Consider the following 21,365-nt stretch of genomic DNA (forward strand, 5'->3'; position numbering starts at 1 on the left):
GCGTCTCCGTAAAACTTTTATCCTCGCGGAGGGATATTTTTAATTTTAGCAAGTTTTATGAAATTACCGTGAACGATCGATGGCGTCGATACAAATCTGTTTATTCTGTTATAATTCGATAAATTGTAGGATGTACAACACGTTTGATCAAATATTTCACAGTTGATGTAATCTATTCCTAATCATTCGTAAGAGTACGGATACGTTATTTTTGTGCTTATTTGTTTAGTGCGGCAAAGCAGTAATAAAAAGGCTTTTCGCGTTAACAAAGTTTTGATGTATTAATATAATTCTAGAATGAATCACTGATGATGATATTCGTAACTACTAATTATCTACTTATTTAGTGCCTGTAGTTAAAACTATATTCATTACCAAAAGACCACACAAACTCTAATCGCTGATTTTTTTAGATGAAAGGTATTTCCTCTTTTTACGCATAACTTAAGTTTAAAAATAACCATTTCCATGCAAAATATCAGGATGCTTAGAATCCAACTTCCTATTAAAATACCAACGGGAATGGAAAACCTTTCAATTTCAAAACTATCCTCTGAATATTGCTGATTCGCGGCGTTGTATCTTAGGTTATGTACTGATTCCCGATCCTGCATTAATTTAATGAAGCCACCTGCGCTCAGATTTTAAAAAATTGAGTGAAAAGTGTAGGTAAATGGTCTTCTGCAAAAATGAAACCACTGGATCTGTCTGCCAAAGTATCTTTTGAAATTTGTATGATTTTATTATGAAAAGAAAAGTACGATTCATATGTGTCTGAGCATACGCAGGCTATACGTTCACCCTTAAAATAAATCAACTAAAAACGAACTCTATAACTATACACGCTATCAAAATAATTTTGCCAGCTGAGTTACGAGGTATTGTTAAAACTGGATTGTTTGCGAATATTCGCAAATATTCTGGAAAAGCTATAGATGTTGAAATTTCAAGAATAAGTTTTAAAGTTATGATACAAATGAAAGAAGTTGTAAATAAAAATATAAAAAAACGTGAATTGAAAACTGTTGCTAATTTGTCGGTGAATCTAATTGTAAGTGGTACCTTCAGAGTTACGATTTTCAGAGAGCTTTCCATGCTTGAATGCGTTTGCAATCGCCAGTAATTGCGAATGAAGTAGCCAAATATTAAGCTATCAACTCTGCCAGTGATTATATCTTGTAACCAGCCGTGTAGTTGACCGTCATTCAGAATCTTTTACAGTAAGCGTGGCGTTTATATATGTTTCAAAGCCGTGGACGTGATCCGAAATTCTACTACATCGAATCGTTCACAACCAACGTTTGCTTTATCATAACGATACAGCGGCGGGAAGTCGTGAACTTTTAAATTGTAGCTATGCAACTGCTTCACCTTGTCGTAAAATAGATTTTTGCTGCATACATTTTCGTCTAAACAAAATTTAAAATTGATACCTGAGAATTTTTGTAAACGAACATTTCTATGCGCGCTAATGAAATCCTCTTACCCTCTTCAAATAGCTCAAAAGCACGTTCTGTAAAGAGTTGAAATAAGGTCCAAGGACTGCCTATAGGTTTGGATTGTTGTGCTTCCCTCCATGGTTTTGAATCCTTGCTTGCAAAATGATTAAAAGTAGAATCGATACATAAATATACAACATTGCGCTTGCCATTTGACAACTGTTTCGTGAATTCTCATTGACGATAAAATAACGAGCTTGATGGTTCCACCAAATTGAATCCCTCAATTTGTTTAATATACTTGAAAGTTTCAAGGTATTGGCTACAATAATAAAAGCACTGGAAATAGATGCGTTCTTTTTTTCCATATGAGTTTCATTAAGTGCATAAACATTTTGAAATCGTTGGTAATTCTTTAAGAAGTGATTCCCTTCGTTAATTTCGAATAGATGTATTGGGATTTGAAAACCAAAAATGGATAAAGTTTTATCAGCTTTATCATGTAAAAGGACTGTGTTCTTCATGCTTTCTTTTAGACAACGGCTAATGAATATTACCTTGAAATTTATAAATCTTCGATTATTTTCCGGAGAAATATTGTATGTTTGTGTAATATTAATTATATAAACTAATACTCACTGATACTTGCGATACACAATCCTTTCTCCTTGTAACGATAAAGCTATTTCTGTATCTGGATTCCACGTATATCATAAACGTTATAAGGCAAATCTTGAACAGAGTACTTTTTAGTATCATTTTGGATACACGTTACAAAATTGACTGACATGTGCATAAAAAGCACCCGTTGACAATACCGTCTAATCGAAGTGTATTTTACCATTACAACCTAACGTTCTAAGAAATTTGCTTATACTACGACCTTGGTTATATAGGTATGACAATCGATAGACGTTTGCGTATTTTTTGTTGTTATTCCAAATTTGGCTATTTTAAATATTTTATCGTTTCCACCATTACTATGAACACAAGAGAAATAATTTATTGTTTCAATAAAAAATTTACAAAAAGTAAAAAGAGGGATTCAAACATTATATGAAATAATAATTAACTGATTCCAACGGTTATTCGTTTATTTGCTTTGAAAGACACCCCAATTAATGTAATGGTACATCTATTTCAATAAAACTCCGCATTGTATTAAACGAAAGTGAATTGACGATAAAATAACGAGCTTGATGGTTCCACCAAATTGAATCCCTCAATTTGTTTAATATACTTGAAAGTTTCAAGGTATTGGCTACAATAATCAAAGCACTGGAAATAGATGCGTTCTTTTTTTCCATATGAGTTTCATTAAGTGCATAAACATTTTAAAATCGTTGGTAATTGTTTAAGAAGTGATTCCCTTCGTTAATTTCGAATAGATGTATTGGGATTTGAAAACCAAAAATGGATAAAGTTTTATCAGCTATCTCATTGAAGACGACAGTGTTCTTCATACTTTCTTTAAGGCCAATGAATCTTACCTTAAAGTTTAAATACTTCAATTATGTTTCAGAAGAAAAAAAACGGAATATTAATAATAAACGGAAAACGTTATTAGGCAAATCTTAAACAGAATATTTTTAAAAATCATTTTTTTATGCATTCTGCAAATTGCAATTCTGACTAGGGGGAATGTATTTTCAAATTTAATATTGACCGAAGAACTTCTTTGTCACCTCAGTTGAAAGTTAAATTGCTTAACCACTTTGTAAAAACACTAATTGTTGTACCAGTTGATTTCTATTATTATTTCAAATTGAACTTTAAAAATTAAAGATGCATATGGATAATTTTCTTTTCACTGAACGAAGAAACTGCAGGAAAAATGTTATATTGATTTTATGAAAAAAATTATACTATAATCGCTATCTAATTCCTCTTGTAGGTGGGTTACACGTGACCTAATTATTTCTATTAACTACATATTTCAGCCACGTTATTTTTATACTTATCAAGGAATTAGCAGTTACCACCAAACCAATCCCTACCTTGTCTTTACTTCAACACGTCGCCACTCCCAAAAAAGCGCCGGCGCTAAAACTCCGGAGGTAGCTCGCTCTCCTATCCGCCAGAAAAAAGCGTTACAAAGTCTCACAAGAGTGCGGGGCGGAATACACGGCGGCACAGGGAGTATATACTAACGTATAGATAGTCTCGAAAGAACACAGCGCGCCAGCGGTAAAGAAGCGACAAAGAGCAAAAGAACTGAATGTGTGCAGCCCGAGAGACGTTCGGCTCTCTATCTCTAACTCTATTTCCCTCTCGCATAAAGAGCTGGGGACAGATGGACGAACTAGCCGGGGAGATAAATACATAAAAGGAAGAGCAGCGCGAAAGCTAGAAGTGAGAGCGGGATAGGTATCAATAAAAAAGTGGAAGCTCCTCGTAAAAAGGGAGGAGGGCGCTCCGAAAAAAAGAGCAAAAGTAGCTGCTTCGCGAAGGAGTATATTCCGTATGTATGTATATAGTAGCACACCGCCACGGGAGCGACGGCAGCGACGGCAGCGGCGCAGTCCTGGGCGGAACAGGAGGGGTTGTGTGCGTTGCCTCTGCGCTATCGATCCCCTAACGCGCGGCACGCATCTCTGCGCCGCTGCTCTGCCGCTATGGCCCGGAGAGAGAAAAGTTAAAGCCCAGTGCTTTGATCCTTTTCCAAGGGAGCCGCAGCGTGTTTTTGGCTGAGGACGTTCCACTTTTGCAAAATTAAAAGCGAAGTCGGATTTACCAGTGCAGTTGAGGAATGATTAATTAGCCCTGATGGGATTTGAGATGCATATTTGAAATATAACGGAGATTCATTTATCATCGCACACCTTATCCGTGGACTTGTTTTTTTTTTCTCAAGTTACGAGTGCAGCCAGACACAAGCGTACGCGGTGGCTCTTCCCGACTCCCCAAAATTTTGCTCCCTGCCCTCACGCAGCGCACGCGAGCTTTATCTATATCTGTAAAAGTGCAGCGTAAAAAACACACTTTCAATGGCATTTCGAAAGATAAATTCCACGTCGTGTACGCGTACACATCCTCCCTCGCCTATAAATTCGGATTACCAGAAGGCGTACACGCGGTAGTATAGATTTTGAAATTTCGGTCGTATCACCCCCCTCGAAGATTTCGCTCTTGCTCGTCGTCGGCTGCGATGCTACAGGGTCGATATTTACGCCTCCCTCTTACACGCGCTTCTTTCTTCCTCTTCTTCTTTACAATGCCATCAGCTCCGTCTCTTTTTTATGTAATTTTACGGCTGATACCGGCGTATCTGGGTGATCGTTCCGTTTAGGCCTCTGCGAAAGCTCGATTAGTTTCGAGACGACCGGAAGCGACTATTTCCCGCTCTTTTCGTTCTCCTTCCGAGAGCGCCGTGACAGACGCGAGAATAAAAGCTCCCTTCAGCTGCGTGTACGATTTCATCAAATTATGCGTTCCTTTTTATGTTAACGAGCACAACTGCCGATGGTAATCGGGCCTCGTCGATTCGCCCATTGTTCGCTCGTAGCGCATGCTGGGATTTCATTTTCGTATCGTTAGCGCACGAGTCATCGATTCCGCGAGCTATTTTGTTGCTTGCTTGCATAAGCGCATGACAGTACACTATACTACAGATACGTGGCCGTTGAATTTTAGGCGTTTATTTACCGCGCGAGAATATTACAATGGCGCGCTCAAATGAAATTGAATAATGATTACTCATCGTTGCCGGTTGTATTATAAATTTGGGCCAACGGCGGCGCAGGCGACGAATAATTATAGAGAGGAAAATTGCACGGGTATAATTGGAAAGGATATGGCGCCAAGCATTTACAATTCAAATTTCGAAATGACGAAAATCCGCGCTATTTCGGCAGAGCGTCTATCCTTACGATGTTACGTTAACGAGCATTAAAGCCTTGCTCTTCGACCCTTGCCCGTTTAAAGCTGCGGAGAGAAAAAATTCCGACGCTTTTTACGCCGAGATTATATATTTTTCAAACTAGACGAAAAAAAGGAGATGATCAGGGGAAAAACGCAGTAAAAGAGTCTTAAAAACGCCAGTTAGTCGAGGCGAGGATTTTACATTACAAAGTAAACACGGAGATGGTTTCAAGTTTTCAGAGAATTCCGTTTGAACTTTTCTGAACTCTGTCAAGAACTCAACATTTCCGTTTGGATGCTTCCTTATTTTTACGCTTTTTCGGATCGCGCGCATAAAAGCTTTAATATGTAGCGGTGGGAAAGTTTCGCTCTTAAAATAAATACGTATGTAATTGACCCGATGGCTTTCCAGCGACAAAATCCTAGTGCGCTTTGCGCGCTAAGGTATATTGTTTATAATTTCTCCAATACTTGGATATCATCAAACGTATTTCAAGATAGTTATATCATTGTTAGACTAAAACGCCTTTTAAATTTTTGAATTTGGAAATCAATCCTCGAATGAAACAAAACTACTATTATAAATCTAAAAATTTTAAATTATCTCTTACACACACACTCACACATAATTAATTTCTCTCTAAAATCTTTTACAACATCTGATTATCACTTTTTTAAGAGCAGGATGCAGCCTTGTATTGTATTTCATTTGCAATAAATTAATATCGAGAGACAGTCTCATATTCTCCTGAACGCAATTCCGAAACAGTGATTCACTATATGTGACCACTAGATTCAAAGAACTTCCCCAGCGGTCTCTCTAATCAGTTTATTAGTATCAATAAGTTAATCAACCGAGCTTTCTCTGAAAAAAGCTCTTGTCGCTTATACGAGTCTCTTAAAAATAGATCTCTCTCTCTCTCTCTCTCTCTCTCTCTCTCTCTCTCTCTCTCTCTCTCTCTCTCTGTGCCTCGCACGCCGCACGCACATATATCCAAGAGGTAAATCGCGATTTTAATTAATTAATAATAATTATACGACCGACACGATAGGACCAATGACGTCACGGCCGTGTTTCCTCTTCTCGTTTTTAATTAACGTCAAAGGCGATTAGCTGGATTATTACCTCCATACCTTCAAAATTCGCCTCCCGTCACGTAAACACGCTCTGTTTGTCCTCCGAAGGGGAGCTGCGGAAGTTGGAGAAGGACCGATAGAGGCGTCGAGAATTTCTTTTTCGGGACGACGAATAAACGCTCGGGTCATTGTGCGCGTGTGTACGGGGGGAGAAGAGCAGAAGATCGGGGGACGGGAGCTTATAAATTATTTTATTATCGTGTAATCTGAGGGATGGTCCGGAGATATCCTCGCCGGAGGTTAGTGGAGTCTTTGCTCAGACTCCCCGCACACAGATGAATATTCAACGAAATCGTTATTCATTCGTCGTTGCACACACGTACACACACACTGCAGGCATTAACAAAACGTACACCGCAGTAAAATCGTGAGAATATAGCGCAAAGTTTGACGAGAGAAAGTGACAACGGTACGACGAGTCAGTAGTTCCGTTGAGTCCGAGAGGCATATCGGCCATACGTCATCGGCAATACAGCCGAATCGGCTGTAACTTGGGAAATCCCCCTTTCCAAGGGTGAAATCTCTCCCTCGATGCGAACATTAGATCGATCAGTAAGACTCTGGGAAGGAGAAGAGGAGCGAGCCCTCCGGCACTTATTAAAAAATGACCGGTCGTATGTACGAACGTCGGGTGTTATCGGATCGAAATTGAGAAAGATGAGAGAGACGGACTTTCGTACACTCGAGATCAAAGACTATTCCGATCTTCGCCTGTATCCTAAAGCTTTCCTTTGCCGGGTCTGTATTTTTTTTTGAGAGGAGGGAGCTTATTTTAGAGAATGAAACAGAGAGAGAGAGAGAGAGAGAGAGAGAGAGAGAGAGAGAGAGAAAAAATCGGCAGTATTTGCATTCATTATATACAGGCGTGCGCATACGCGACGTTTTCTCGTTTGGCTCGGTGAAATATAAACTGATGGAAAAGCTGCGCGCACGACTTCGCGTAATATGGATTTGAATAACGAGCACATTTCGAATGTTATCCCGTCGGGATTTATGGCTTTTTCGAAAACAGAGACGTCACGAGAGAGGAGTCACATTAGCGCGCGATGTATACACGTGTGCCAGGCTCTCTCTCTCTCTCTCACACACTCAAGCGAGTGTGCGTATGTAAAGCGGTCTGATGGATTGCGTTTCTCTCTCTCACTCTGCCGCGAGTTCGAATCCTGTACTATGTTCGCATAATGGCGAAACTATTTTTCAGTTCTTCCATTAGTCATGGGAATCAGCGGCCTCCTAACAACCGCAAGGATAGCATTGTCTTTGCTTCTCTCTCTCGCTCTCTCTCTCTCTCTCTCTCTCTCGCTCTCTCTCTCTCTCTCTCTCTCTCTCTCTCTTTCTCGGCGATAAAAACAGTCGACGAAATGAGAGACGTCAGAGGACAATGCGCGATTCGAAAGCTGTACGTAGAGTACGCATAATAGATAGATAGAAGAGAAACGCGATGGCCATGACCTACGTCCCGGCCAAACGAGAAGCTGTTGCGACGACGACAGCAGGTTGCCATGGCTACGAACCGGAGCACCCATGGCAGGCGAGAAAGAGAGAGAGAATATACCAGCGGCAAGTATATACCGAGGGACACCTTCAGTGTAGAGAAAACGCGCCAGCAACGACTCCTATTCCATTGGTATACTTGTATGGCTATGTGTGCGTGTGTGAACGAGTCTGAGTATAGCGAGGGAACATCGATCTTTGACCCGCGGGCAATGCGTTTCCCCTACGCGGCCGACCATACTCGGCTTTATCTGAGGCTGCTTCGTGCCTTTCTTATTTTTCGCGGGGAGAGAATTGCTCCAACGGGCAATTTCAATGAAACTGTTGTTTTGAATTACGATAATGCAGCGTTATAAAGTGCTCGACTGGAGAGTTTGCTTCTCCTTGCGTAAGCTGCTCTTGCGTAAGTAGATTGTCTTAAGAGGCAAAATTATTTCTTCTTCATCCGAGTCTCTGCGCCGGGAGTTTTATTGGGATTCGCATTTCTACGGCAAGTTGCATTTTCGAGCGAGTCTTCTCAGTTTCGCTTGCCATAAAGTATTATGCTGAGATGCGGTGGCAAAAATTTCAAGTTTTATTGAATCTATTTTACCTAATCACCAAATAATCCTTTCGATAGATCAGGTGAATATGGCATGATAAGTAAGCCTAATTAATTCGAAATCCCACAGCTCGCGACTAATCACACTGAAAGCTCAAATCGGCTGTACTACTAGCACGAGCATCTTCATTAAGAAGTATTATATATACTTGCGTAAAGCATCGAGTCCTAGCTCTCGGGCGAGAGTGAAGTCTCCCAAACAAACAGAGGCCCTCAACTATCGCGAAAGATTCCCGCAGCGCGGCGGCGTATTCCCTCCAAAGCCTCAAAAGTAAGTATCGAGCTTTCGCAAACACGTATACATAGGCAGTCCCGCAGAGCCAGTTCTAAGAGACGTGCACGTGTGGGCAGAGCCCGGAAATCGTCTCTTGGCAGTTCTCCGCGAGCGGGGAATCAAATAAACGTTTGGTCGTCGGAAAACAGCGCAAAAAATACGCTGGTTACAGCTTGCAATTACGTTTGCCTTTCTTTTCCTCAACGCGGGCCAGCCGAAATTTGAGGAAACGTTCATTTGAGTACCTTAATCGATTGTTTGCTTTGTTTCGGTTTGAGCGTCTGATGGTATCCGATAAAAAATTTGTGTTACGAGCACTATTATTTCCAAGATTTATTTAATCAGTCAATCAATAACAAGAAGGTTCAATTGTGTTATACGTCAGCACACTTTTACATCCATCTGCTTAATTAATCTCACGAAGTGAAGCGCATGCAGCCACATCCCGAAGCGAATGTGATAAAATAAAGTTGCGCCTTCGCCTAAAAATAAGTATACACCGCAAACATCGCTGATGTCTCCATAAAGCGCGGGTAATTAAAACCGCGCACGCAGAGCTGTCGCAATGAATCTCCGAAAGCGTCCGAAAAAAGCAGAAAAATTCAGCCTAGAGCTCGCACGCTACGTACGTGCTATTTCGGTTGACGCGCGACGCGTGGCAGGAGGCTCGGAAAAAGTGGTCCGGCCAGAAATAATATTCCCACAGGCACGTTCTCTCTTTCATCTGTCGCCGCGACTTCTTCTTCTCTTAGCTCGCGCGAGAGACCGTCTCCTGGCTTTACGCGTCCGCGAGATATGGGGATAAAAATTTCTGTCTCGTCAGTGACACGCGAGAGATCTGCTCGAGAGAGAGAGAGAGAGAGAGAGAGAGAGAGAGAGAGAGAGAGAGAGAGAGAGAGAGAGAGGTTGATGCCGCTGGAAAGATGGTATTGAATTTCCGATAAACGAACTGTCGAGAGCTTGCGCGCGTTCACGAAATTGTTTTCGATACGTATACTCTAGTTTTTCGCTTTTCAGATTGTACTTCTGAAACCATGGATTTACAACTTTGAATTTTCAGTTGTATATCAAGCTCGGAACGTCTGCTGGTAATTCGGTACAGCAGTGGAAGAGCAATTTCGGCTGTCATAAAGCGCGATGACACGAATTTCGACGTTTTAAGCTGGTCTGCGCGAATTAACGTACTTTTTCACCGATTCCGCTGTGAAATTCCCCCAGCGCGTTTCTCTCGCGCGCGGATTAAGCCAAACCGGTACACGACTATAACTGACAGACACGCTTCGTGAAATTCCAGCCCCAGCGGCGTGCATCTGCATGGACAAAGTGCCTAATTTACATTCGTCGCCGATTTTTTTTTTTCGTTACGGACACTCCTCCATTGGTTGATAAACTATTGACAGAGGTCTTCAAATTTGTTCATCCATAATTGATTTCGCCGTGAATATTCAGCAGCCTATAGCTGTTATACGGAAAAAAGGAGCGAGTAGAGAACGAACTGCTCATGCATTTTCATCACATTATTGCGACTCTCTCTCTCTCTCTCTCTCTCTCTCTCTCTCTGCGTATGTATTGTATACGGTTCCTATGCGAGTACCTCGCGCAGCCTCATTTTTTATTCCTTTATCGCGCACGCAACTACCCTATATACACGTACACTCGTGTGTGTTGCGGCGTTCTATTCCTTCGCAGTCGCAGCTCTTTATTGCCCCCCATATACGGCTCTCCTTTGTCTATTTTTCCCATCGCTGTCTCCGCGGCTTCATATGAAAACTACTCGGAAGGCGAAATTGCGCATTCCGAAGCGAAGCCGCACTTTTATATACACGCAGAATTAATCGCAAAATTGAAACTATGCCTATGATAATCATCGAAAGCTCACTCATTAAATGGAAAATCACTCGAATCAGCCAGTCGCTACACGAACAAAATAATAAATGTTTCGTCAACAAGCATACCCAATTATTTTTACATCGGCCCATCTATACTTACCCGGCACCTTGAAACTTAATTAATAACTCGTCGGTAAAAATACGAAAGCACAGCCATCAATCAGCAAACTCGACGTTAATAATTCGCGAGATTTCACGGCTCGCTTGGAAAAAATCAGCTGCCGGCTGTCGGCGTGCCAGAGTCGACAACGACGCGCTCGTCTTTAATCTGCCGGCTTATTGCTCGCCTATATACAATACACGTGTGTGTGTGTGTGTGTGTATATATATATATATATATATATATATATATATATATATATATATATATCCGCTACTCCCTCCTGTACTGCGTCGCGCTATCTTGGTCGTCGCGCGACGATCGTCGAGCGGATCAGTGTTTGTTCGCTCGCGGACCTCGTCGCGACGAATTTCGCGCGAGATGCTGCGCGAGCCGGTTTAGTTTCCGTAATAGTTGCGGTGCAAAAAACCGATTAACCTCGTTGTTGTCGCGCATCCCATCAGAAGGCGAAGCAAGCGCGGGATAATCCAATTCTTGACGCGCCGCGGCTCTCGTATAGACCGACATTGTACGCGACTTGTTTAATCCTGTGTATTTTTAACGAGATTTGACTTGTACAGCTTTTGACGAGGGATGCGACGTTTTTCCGTGCGGCTGATTTATGCGTATTCCTGCAGTGAATGTGTGTTAAGGGGGCGGTTATTCTGCGCTAGAAATATTTTGAGCTCATATTCTCGTTACTGAGAAACGGCGAGGTTCGGCGCGAAGCTACATTTATTTCATACCGTCGTGCAAATCTAACGTAAACAAGCCGTTCGCGCTTTATTTACTCGGTTCTATATTTAAATTTATTAACTCGTATTTGGACAGCATTTCATCAAACGATGCATCAATACGGCAAATGAAGGTGCAATTCATCAACATTCCTATACGATATATATTTTTCATCAATAGCCGCGCGATTCGCTCGAAAAACCCTCTCCCTGGTGCGTGAAAAAAGCGCGCTTCCGAAATTTATTTTCGCGCGCGCAACCGGATGATTTGATTGGCTGAGCCGCACACACGAGCGTCGCAGATAAACAGGTATCGCCCGCGCGTCCAGATGTTTGCCTCTCGCAGTTTCTCTTCCCGTTGACTCTTTGGGAAATTTATTTTCCGCCTCGTGGCATCTTGGCAGGCCGACTTCTTCCAATATTTTCAGCGCGAGATTGTTTCCCTTCGACTGCGCATACTTACAAAGTTCGCGCTATTTCTTTTCTCTTTTTTTTTGTTGCTCGCTCGCTGCAAAAATGCGATAGAAATTTTAATCCGCGCGCTCGCGGTGGTTTCGGGAAAAGTTTATCCGCGGTGGCTTTATACCGGGGGTGGACAGGGCTATATTTTTCACGAAGCGGACTCATGGAATTGGTCTTTAATCTTTCCTTTTTTCAGCTGCGCGGGAAATGATAATGACGCCGAGGATCGCGCTGCTTTCGACGATACTGATTGTGAGTAATTGTGATCTTTACGTACACTCTGGTCTAATATTGGCTTCACGGTAATAGTGTGGAATTTGTGAGTTCAATCTTGAAAGTTCGTTGAGGATCAGTGACCTCTCGGTTTGAATGAAAACGTTGAAAAAATCTCACGTTCAGGTCAGATAGCTTTTTGAAAAATGATTTATGTCTATATGAGTACATGTTGCAATGGCAGGATTGAAAAGTCTTATTATAATCATCATAAATTTCATACTAAAAAAAATAATGGCAATGCATTAATTATAAAGAGCTTCTAAGAGCATAGCCAAAAATATTATCCACACATTCGCACAATAATGTCAAGAGCAATTACCGATCCTCTGCTTACAGCAAAAATTACCCCTCTTTATAAGAGAGAAAGACCAGCGAATAATCATCGTGGTAACGCAAAGCAAATGTGCCATGTCAGGCATCTATAAAAAATTGCCTCCACACAGCGACTCTTTCAGCGCGTAAAACTGGAAGGGAACCGGCTTAAAAGGACTGAAAAAATTACCAAGCCACTCGGTACTTGCTCCGAAAAGCGGGACGAGCGCACGAGCATACTCCCCACACAGAGAGAAGAATTCAATGCGCAAACTCACGCTGCGTTTCTGGCGCAGCTTTTATTTTACGCGTCGGCTTTTCATTCTTCTCGCGGTGGGGCATTTTTCATGCGGTAAAATCCGCGCAGCAAGCGCTTTCTGCTAAAACGCGGACGAGATCCAGAGCCGAATTGCAAATTTACGAAATAGAGGCTGCATATAGTTATGCGGCTAATGTATACTCAGCCGGTCTTTATATCCGCGGATTTCGGGGCTGTACTCGAGTGTTTTGCTTGTGATCTATTCGAAGGGCCGATTTGTTCCGGCTTGACTCGCGGGTACTTCTCGGAATTTTCTGACCTTGTGCAAGTGAATCATACCCTTTCCCACACTCAACGAAATCTTTAGATTAAATTTTTTTTCAAATTTTAACTCTGAACTGGATTAAGAAATCCATTTGCGTACTATGAAAAACTTCGAAATTGCGAGCACTCGATCCTTCCGAGAAAAAAATCCTATAATACCGTGCACGTTAAATTAAAAACTTCAATTACTCTCGCTACTTCTTACTCTATGAAAATCCCCTCGAAAGCGTTAGAGCACATTGGCTTTTTTATCTTCTCCCGCGCGCTCCAAAAAGACACTCACGATTTCTCATCCTTAATCCCTCTACACGTAGTCGCGTGTCGGACAAACGTGCGTAACGAATGCAATCCTCTTCTACACTCGCCGGCTTCGTTAAGCGCGGCTATCGATTCGCTAATTTCATTTGCGAAATCCCCGGCTGGAAAATTGCAGCGAGTCCGCTAATTTCGACTGGCTCCTGAGAAAATTCGCTAACGAACGGCGCCCGGAGCTATATGTGTTCTGCGGAGAAGCTGACATTTTTGCATGCTACCGCTGATTTCGGAGCAGGCGTGTGATGTGCGCGAAATTAATCGCGATTCGAATCGGAAGCAGCTTCGTATTTTTTTGTTTTATCGGCGTCGGAACAGCGAAGCAGAACAAAGAGGGACACGCAAGATTAATGGACAATTAGCGAGTGCGATCGGCATCCTTTCGTGGAAAGATTTGTGGGGAGACGTCGCTGAACAAACAACGAGAGAGCAAGTCGTCCGTTGAGAAATCTGTACAAATTGCTCCCGCGATCGCTTCGGCGACGGGATAACGGGATAACTTTCAGAGGTAAATTGTGCGTAAAATGATGAAAGGGGGATTCCTTTTCCATACTACGCACGCAGCGATTTTCCCTACTTTTCCGGTAATCCGTGCGCAGAGGCGACGGAGCTTTTCTTCGGTGCCCGATTCGGTATTCCGCGGAGCTTGCGAACGCACTGCGCCGGGATTCAGCGGGGGCCTCTTACAATAGAAAGAAACGAGCTGCTCCAGGTGCGCCGAGTGATTCCGAGAAAAATAACGCTTACGTTCGCTGCAGCTGGTACATATATACTGTACACTCCCCTGAGCGCCGCCAGTTCTCCGATTTCCACCTGCACTGCTGCCTTTCGAAGCTTGAGGGTCTATAGCTGTGTGGCTCGGACTATTGTTTGATTACGTTTTCTGTCGAGTGTGTGAGCTCGTTGGAGATTTGGACTTTTCTTTTCAAGAGCTGTAGTGCAGTAGCGAGGAATTTTATTTTTCTAATCCGTTCAAAGCTCTTCACTTCGTGTTGGATAGTCAAAAATTTAAAAATTAGTCAATTATTAATCGATTATTGCAAGCGATTAAGCTTCTAACATAAAACGACGATCCGTGAATCGCCGGAAAACCTCTAGAATCATCGAAAGTAAAAAAAAGCTTACGACCCGTAGCTAAAACGATAACAAAGCGCGACTGATTGGCTATACCTCGTCAAAGCTCACCGCGACGGCGGCGGTGGCGGAGGACGAGTTCAAAGCCAGACTGCGCGCGCGCGCGCGCGAGCTAAATTCAAGATCAAAAATCAGCGCAGGGAACGAGCTCTCGCGCGCTATTAATAGGCCTTTACGCCATTGTCAGCGCGATATTCAACTACGGGCGCGCTCGCGCCGAACAATTAATCAGCGAAACGCCGCGCCTATACCTATAGCCATAGGCTCGGCTCGCGAGCGCTTGATTTGCCCGTGAGCTTGCTCGCAGTTCGTCTTCTGTCGCGATACGCTCGGATCACACTAGATTACCGCCACGTGTATGCCTATACGGGTATGGACGGGCCTGCAGCAGTCGCTCCGACGCCTAATCACTCGACTTGACTGTGTTTTCGTTGATCAGGGGGCTGGGTGTTAGAGCGAAGCCCATATACAGGCGCTCGTGTCTCTGGGTGTAGGCTGATGTTTGAGCTTGTACATAGGCGTCGAGGGGGTGGAATATTGGTTAGTGCTGTTAATTGAATCATGTGCTTTACTAAATTGCCATATAGCCGCCGCGAATGTGTTTCCGCGTATGAGCCGTTGGTCTATTTCTAATTTTGGAAAATTGTGGGTCACTAATGAACACTAAATGGTCACAATAAAAAAATGTATTTCAAAGCCTCGGCGAATAGAGTTAAAAATAAGAATTGATTAATAATTCTTCAGAGTGGTCTGCAGCACGTCTGAAAGCCCGGATCAACATACAAAATTCATCACGCAATTTTCCCTCGTTACGGTTAAAGCGTTCTCACTCGCCACAGGCATTACCGAAATAATTTTAATGGGTTCTAAGTAATCGGTCTGGATAAAAGCATTGGCACTACTACCTTTGGCCGCAACATTCGAAAATTTGAGAGACTAATAATAGGCGCCAATAATGCCTCAAGTTAGACGAGTCTCCTTTCCTAGATATAAGATGTATTGCAATGGGTGAGAATAGTCGAGGTCTTTTTGCAATCGAGAAGTAGCTTTGAATATGATAAGTTAAAAATCACCCGCTAACCTAACCAAACCAAACAAGCTAAGTTACAAGTATCCCTTGGGTTTGGCTATCAAAATGAGTTTACTCAAACGATTACCATAACTCTCAAAAGAAAAATAATCACCATATCTATATAGTATGCGCTTAAATTAGGCCTCGTAATTAGATAATCGCTGCACACAGCAAAGCTTGTCCCAACAACCGTATAGTTATACAGGAACTCGTACACTAACTCCGTTTACCTATTGTTTGTGTTCAGCAAAGTTAGACACGAGACTTGACGCGGTCAGACGTGCATTTGACAGGATGAGCAAAGATAGTGCGATTATAAGATTTCCATTGCAACCGACGCCTAAAGCTCGATGAGCGATTTGCATCGATCAAGCAAGCCCCATTACACACCGGATTTAAAAAAAAATAAAGAAAGTAAAAGCTCCCGCGTAGATTGCGTATAAAAAATGCCCCGTTAAATTTTACGAATGAGACATCAACGTATTATGCTCGCGTTGCCCGGCGGTTGAAGAGGCCGAATATAATACGTCCAGCCGTATAAAGCTGGCGCAGAGTGCGCGCGGTTTTAAAATGTCCGCGCGTGATGCGGTCGGCAGTTTTTCCCTTTAATCCACACAGCTCCGCGCTTTATGCCCCTTCTACGTAATGTATAATTTGCGTTTAGCTCCTTCGCAGAACTGATATCGACGAGTCGTTACATTCTTCTCCGCGCGCACGACGGCTTATACGCAGTTAATCACTCGAAATTGCCTGTACGCCTTCGACCGAGAGGGAGAGAGAGAGAGAGGGCAGCTCTTATCAACCGAATCGATTTCGCTCGTGAATAATTTTATCCATCAGCACTTCTCGGTCGTGATAGGCATCGCGTCGATTCATTTTATTATAAGGCCTCGACGATTAAATGCGACATATCAAAGCTTCGCGGCGAGCGAATCGAGCCTAGAAAATTAGCCGCCGAGTACTGTAGCAGCAGCCTCAAAAAAGAAGCGCGTTTATTATTCCACGAGTGCAGTAGTTATCGACCTGCACATATATAAGTATGCGCCCGCATTGTCTCGCGCCATCGCGCGCATTATACGCTTCGTAGTTGGCTTTGTACGACTCGAGACAAAGGGCCTCGCGAGGGAACGAAACGAAATATGCGGCGCGAAATTTCGGGAGGAACGGGATGTCTCTCCGGTGGGCTTTAATTAATCACGCGCGCTACTCAGCCCCCACTGAAGAAATTAACGCTGGCGGCTTTTTTCGCGTCGTTTTTTCCGGTCCTTGGTGGTTTTCTTTTTAGAGGTCGAGCAGAGCCGAGGTGAAATTTGCATAGGCAGTTCGTTGAGAGGCGAAATTAAGGGAACTGTTGCGTACGATGCATGTAGTGTGAATGTCAGTTTCGTACTTGAGAACGACGAGTCACCAGTCGCGAGGCTTCCGCAACGTTACAATTCGCTGAATAGCTTTTTCTCTGCTTTATTCATGCGCGAAAGCCTGTCGTAGGCTCTGTAATCTTTCCAACGAGTATATAAGCCGCAGCTGCTACCTTGAAAGGTTCAAGTGCAGGAATGAAAATTCGAAAATTTGCTGTTTTCCTCGTGTAATGACACACTCGAGCGCGTTGCGCCAACCGAGTGAAAGAGTTACGCGAAACTAATTTTCATCAAAAGAAGTGCTTTTTCATAATCATGAATTATTCGAATAATCACGGACATACACGTTTCGCGGAGAACATGTCAAAACGGTGACCCACTCTGCACAACTCTCGTAACAAAAATCAAAGCCGAAACAGTGCGGGCCAGCTCGTAAAGCTCGCGCCGCGTATAATTCCATAATGATCCCCCCGCTCGCGGTCGCGCTTGGCACGCGTGGCTACGGAATAATTAAAATGCCTCTCCCGCCGCAGGTTCAGGCTCTTAAACACGCGAAAGCTCTCGCGCGGTATTTTCCGCCTTAATGTGCAGCCGCGTCTAGTGTCTCTCTCGTCATAAACGCGTGAGCTTTTTTTGCATGAAAAATCACAAGCCTCACTTTCTTGCCCTCGGCAAAGCTGTAAGCGGCTTTTCAGCCTGTGTATGCGTGGGTCTATCTTTCTCCCTTTCTGATCCCGTCCGCGAATCATCCTGGTTTTTACATTTTCCGACTGCAGCTTGTCTGTCTATCTCTATGTTCGGCTTTCTGCTGGCATTGTTCTCATTGGCCAAGTGCGCACTTTGAGTTGCGGACTTGCTACGGGGGTATGTACAGGTAACATGAGCTTTCTACCTTCTCTACGCGTGTTGGTGGCCTTTTGTGCGTCCCCCGCTATACGCGTTATTATGGGTCGTTTCTCTCTCTCTCTCTCTCTCTCTCTCTCTTAAGGATTCTGAGCAATAACTATAGCGATGCCAAAATTATGTCTGATTTGATGTGTTTCGCCGAAAACTAGCACGTTGCAAGTTACACGACTAATCCATGAATTTTGAGTCGCTCGTTTATCAAAATGAAACAGCTTATGGCCTGACTTATTTTACCATGCCTTATGCTTGGAGAAATTTCGAAAAGAGGTGCCTCAGAGTATATCTTGCACAATCCATTTTTATTAGAGTAAATTACAGTCAAATCAATTTCGTAAACATCCATCAAAACAAACTGAATTAGTTCTTCGATTTTAAATAATCCTCATCCCTTTTTAAAATCATCATTATTAACACAGAGTAGTTTTTAGTCATCGTAAGAAAAAAAAAATGTACAATGAAACTTATTGCTAGAAAATTTATAACATTTTTCAGAAGTATTAAACTATTCAAATTTTAATGCGGTACAAAATATTTGGATTTCGTTTAACCAGGTAATCGCTATTTACCTATCAAATACTGTATTGATCCACAATACAAATCGCTTAAATAAAAAATATTTTAATAAAACTTGATATCTTTAAAAGATTTTCTCTAGATTATTTAAATATAAATATATGCAATGTTAGAAATAATTTTTCTAATGAACTACAATAATCACCTTTTTATCCACATCGTTAAATGTCAATCAGTTCAAAAGCTCCTTGAGACTGCCTACTACCTTGCTTATTGTTCGCCACTCAGCTTCTTCCCTTGTTTTACCAATACTCATCTCTATAACATCTGGAACTATATTCAATTGAATAATCAACATAAACGTTGCAGGATCAGCAGTTTGCAACAGCATATGATGAAAATCTATTTTGGCTGTGTCCATGACATTTTGAAACATTTGCTTCAGTTTAGTGATTTTTTGGCTACTGCAGTTCAATTGACATTCTTGAATTAAATCACTCATTTCTTGCAAGTTTGACAGAAGAATGGTGAAGGTGACAGAAGAACTGCTAAGGTTCTTAAACAACTCCTTGCGTTTATTTTCCATTTTCAATTGATAATTGATTTTTAGTTTCGATGCTTGATCAATTGCATTTACTTGAGAAAAGTCTATAGTGTTTGCGTTATCGTCCATGACCATTCTTTTAATTCGCTTGTTGCCATTGTCCGGGGGTGAGCTAGCAAGACTGAAAGTATCTTTAAGCTGATCTATCATCTTCCTAGCAGCAATTTGTTTGGATTGTCTTTTTGTCCTAGCAGTGCCATCTTGTTGAAACTTAGACACCGTGCACAGAGTTGAATAGACTGGAGCATGAGGGGGACCTGTTCTCTCTAATTCCTTATAAATAGGTTCTTCTAACTGAAGCTTATTACAAAGTTTCTATAAATTGAACACAGATTTAATGCAAAATATTGTGAAATTCGATTTCATTTATGTTAATTACTGTTAATTTACCATTAATTCTTGAATTGAGTTATCTCGTGCAGATGCAGCTGCAGCTGGTTTCATCACAATATTGCGTTGACCCATTTTTTCAATCATGTTTTGGGCAGCATTCTGTTTGGCATCCTTTTTAGATTTGCCTGAACCATAGGCTGTAAGACCATTGCATGAAACTTTGAACGTGAATATTGGTGGAACAGTCAAGAGTTCGCTGGGACACAGTTCGTAGATAGGCGCTGACCCAATCTTTGCCTCCATCTCCTGTAGTATGGTCACAGGATTTTTTTCCACGGCCATTGTGACAGTATTTAATCGCAATCTATATCCAAAAATACCTGAAAATACAACACAAATATTTTCAAGATATTGATTTTTATCATTATACTAATAAGCAAGCTTTTTTTGCTTCTGAAATCAGTCTACTATTTAATGGTCTGAATTATACAATTTAATGAACAATTTCGTTAATTTAATTGACAGAAGTATTTGAACACTCTCATAAAAGAGAATCAACTGACAACTGTTTGAGAATAAAAATCCTATATAAGTAAGGGCTATTCCTCGCTATTCCTTTTTACGTGTGATACCCCCAACGGTTTTAAAGTAAACGAGATGATCAGAGATGAATTGTCGGTGTTGCTCCCTTTAATTAAGCAAGTAAATTACGTGCAATGTACATACATATTTCAAACGTCCAAAACGAGTTATAAATCGTCATATAAGCACCTTCTTCGCCTGCATTGCAAGAGAACGCAAAGAGCATGCAGCGAGCATCGAAGATAATTCCGATTTCAGTTCCGAGAAACGACAACAAACAACGCTCTGAGCACGCTTTGTTCGGTGAACTCCACACAGCGACGCTACGGCGCCGTGTCGAGAGCAACATCAACCGTGAGTCTCGTTAACAATTACGTAACCATCTTAGTGTATGTACATACATACGCATTAATCACAAGGGACAGAAGGGCCTGGCGTTTATGATTTTTCCAAAGTCCAAATTATATACTTACTTATGCCTTCTCTCGTGAGCATTTAGACCCACAGATTTGATAGCCAATAACGCAGCAGCAGAAGTAGAAAACATACTTACCCTGATGACTGATAAACACTAGGAAGCTAAGCACCCGGTCTCTCTCTCTCGCGATGGCACTCGGTCAGCGTCGCACGTGGAATTAACAGTCTCACTCTGACAAGTCTTTGTTTTCCTTTCTTTCTGCTCGTATGTATGTACGAGTGTCGCGCTCGCAAGATTTTGACGAATCACCGCCCGGCGCCCGAGAAGCCCTACTATATCTATATATAGGTACTTATAGCTTCGTGCTGCTGTACAGGAGCTGACGCGAAAAATGTTTGAACGAACACGATACACGTCTGTAGGGCTATGTAATATATATATATATATAAATAAAAACAAAAGCAGACTATACTTGTGTAGATGATTGTATATATAGGTATACTTATGCCTATACAATATGGGGGAGTGTTGTACAACGAGCGAATTCGAAATTTGTGTGCTGTGATTTCATTTACGTTTTTCAATAAGCTTACAGCTTATATGTTAATTAAGTTATTACGGAGTGATGTGTGGAGGAAAAAATGAAATTATTCTATTGATGCAAATATTAAAACTGAACTTTACATACAGTTACTTTATAATTTGAACTGTTTTGAAATCTGAAACACGACTGGAGATTTTAAAAAATGTTCAAACAATTAATCAAAACATTTTTTCCAAAAAATGTTACTTTTCTAGAAATACCATAAATATTTAAAAAAACTCGAAGTTTAAAAATAAAATTACTGAATTATTGTTAAACATTCTTTTATTTCTGCAGTATTTATAAACATTTTTTTTAACTTCGATTTAAAAAAAAATATTTTTGACATTGACAATTGTTCCTCGCATTGTACAAAAGTAAGAATATA

General features: G+C 41.8%; 2 protein-coding genes across 8 annotated transcripts in view; one reads left to right on the forward strand and one right to left on the reverse strand.

Moving 5' to 3' along the window:
* The window catches only part of LOC100114586 (inactive dipeptidyl peptidase 10), a 96,180-nt gene that overhangs the window by 25,595 nt on the left and 49,220 nt on the right, over positions 1-21,365 (forward strand). The window contains exons 1-2 of one of the 4 annotated variants that reach the window (XM_031929491.2): positions 11,131-11,663; positions 12,188-12,243. The exons of 2 other annotated variants lie outside the window; for them this stretch is intronic. The gene's annotated coding sequence lies outside the window, so the exon portion shown is untranslated. Of the gene's footprint in view, positions 1-11,130; positions 11,664-12,187; positions 12,244-21,365 lie in introns of those variants that run through there. One more of the 4 variants, XM_031929490.1, reaches the window with a different exon arrangement.
* On the reverse strand, positions 18,225-20,802 carry LOC100677953 (interferon-inducible double-stranded RNA-dependent protein kinase activator A homolog B-like). Of its 4 annotated transcripts, XM_016987447.2 has the most exons (4): positions 20,121-20,291; positions 19,452-19,774; positions 18,663-19,376; positions 18,225-18,545 (listed from the first exon to the last, which is right to left on the reverse strand). In XM_016987447.2, the coding sequence occupies exons 1-3, from the start codon at positions 20,200-20,202 to the stop codon at positions 18,690-18,692; spliced, it is 1,092 nt and encodes a 363-aa protein (XP_016842936.2). In that variant the 5' UTR covers positions 20,203-20,291; the 3' UTR covers positions 18,225-18,545; positions 18,663-18,689. The 4 variants fall into 4 exon arrangements, with proteins under 4 accessions (XP_016842936.2, XP_016842937.1, XP_032455083.1 ...); XM_016987448.3 differs by lacking the exon at positions 20,121-20,291 and adding an exon at positions 20,450-20,802 and having other exon boundaries at positions 18,225-19,376; XM_032599192.1 differs by having other exon boundaries at positions 18,225-19,376; positions 20,121-20,290.

This window comes from Nasonia vitripennis, chromosome 4 (genome assembly GCF_009193385.2).
Source record: "Nasonia vitripennis strain AsymCx chromosome 4, Nvit_psr_1.1, whole genome shotgun sequence".
Taxonomy (NCBI): Eukaryota; Metazoa; Arthropoda; class Insecta; order Hymenoptera; family Pteromalidae; genus Nasonia; species Nasonia vitripennis.

Excerpts from the sequence above, each read along its gene's own strand:
- LOC100677953 (XM_016987447.2), bottom strand. The coding sequence starts at position 20,202 with ATGCTCTTTGCGTTCTCTTGCAATGCAGGCGAAGAAGGTGCTTATATG. Across the intron at positions 19,775-20,120 it reads GTTTTGGACGTTTGAAATAT|GTATTTTTGGATATAGATTG; the intron begins GTATGTACATTG and ends TTGTATTTTCAG. Across the intron at positions 19,377-19,451 it reads ACTCAATTCAAGAATTAATG|AAACTTTGTAATAAGCTTCA; the intron begins GTAAATTAACAG and ends TTCAATTTATAG.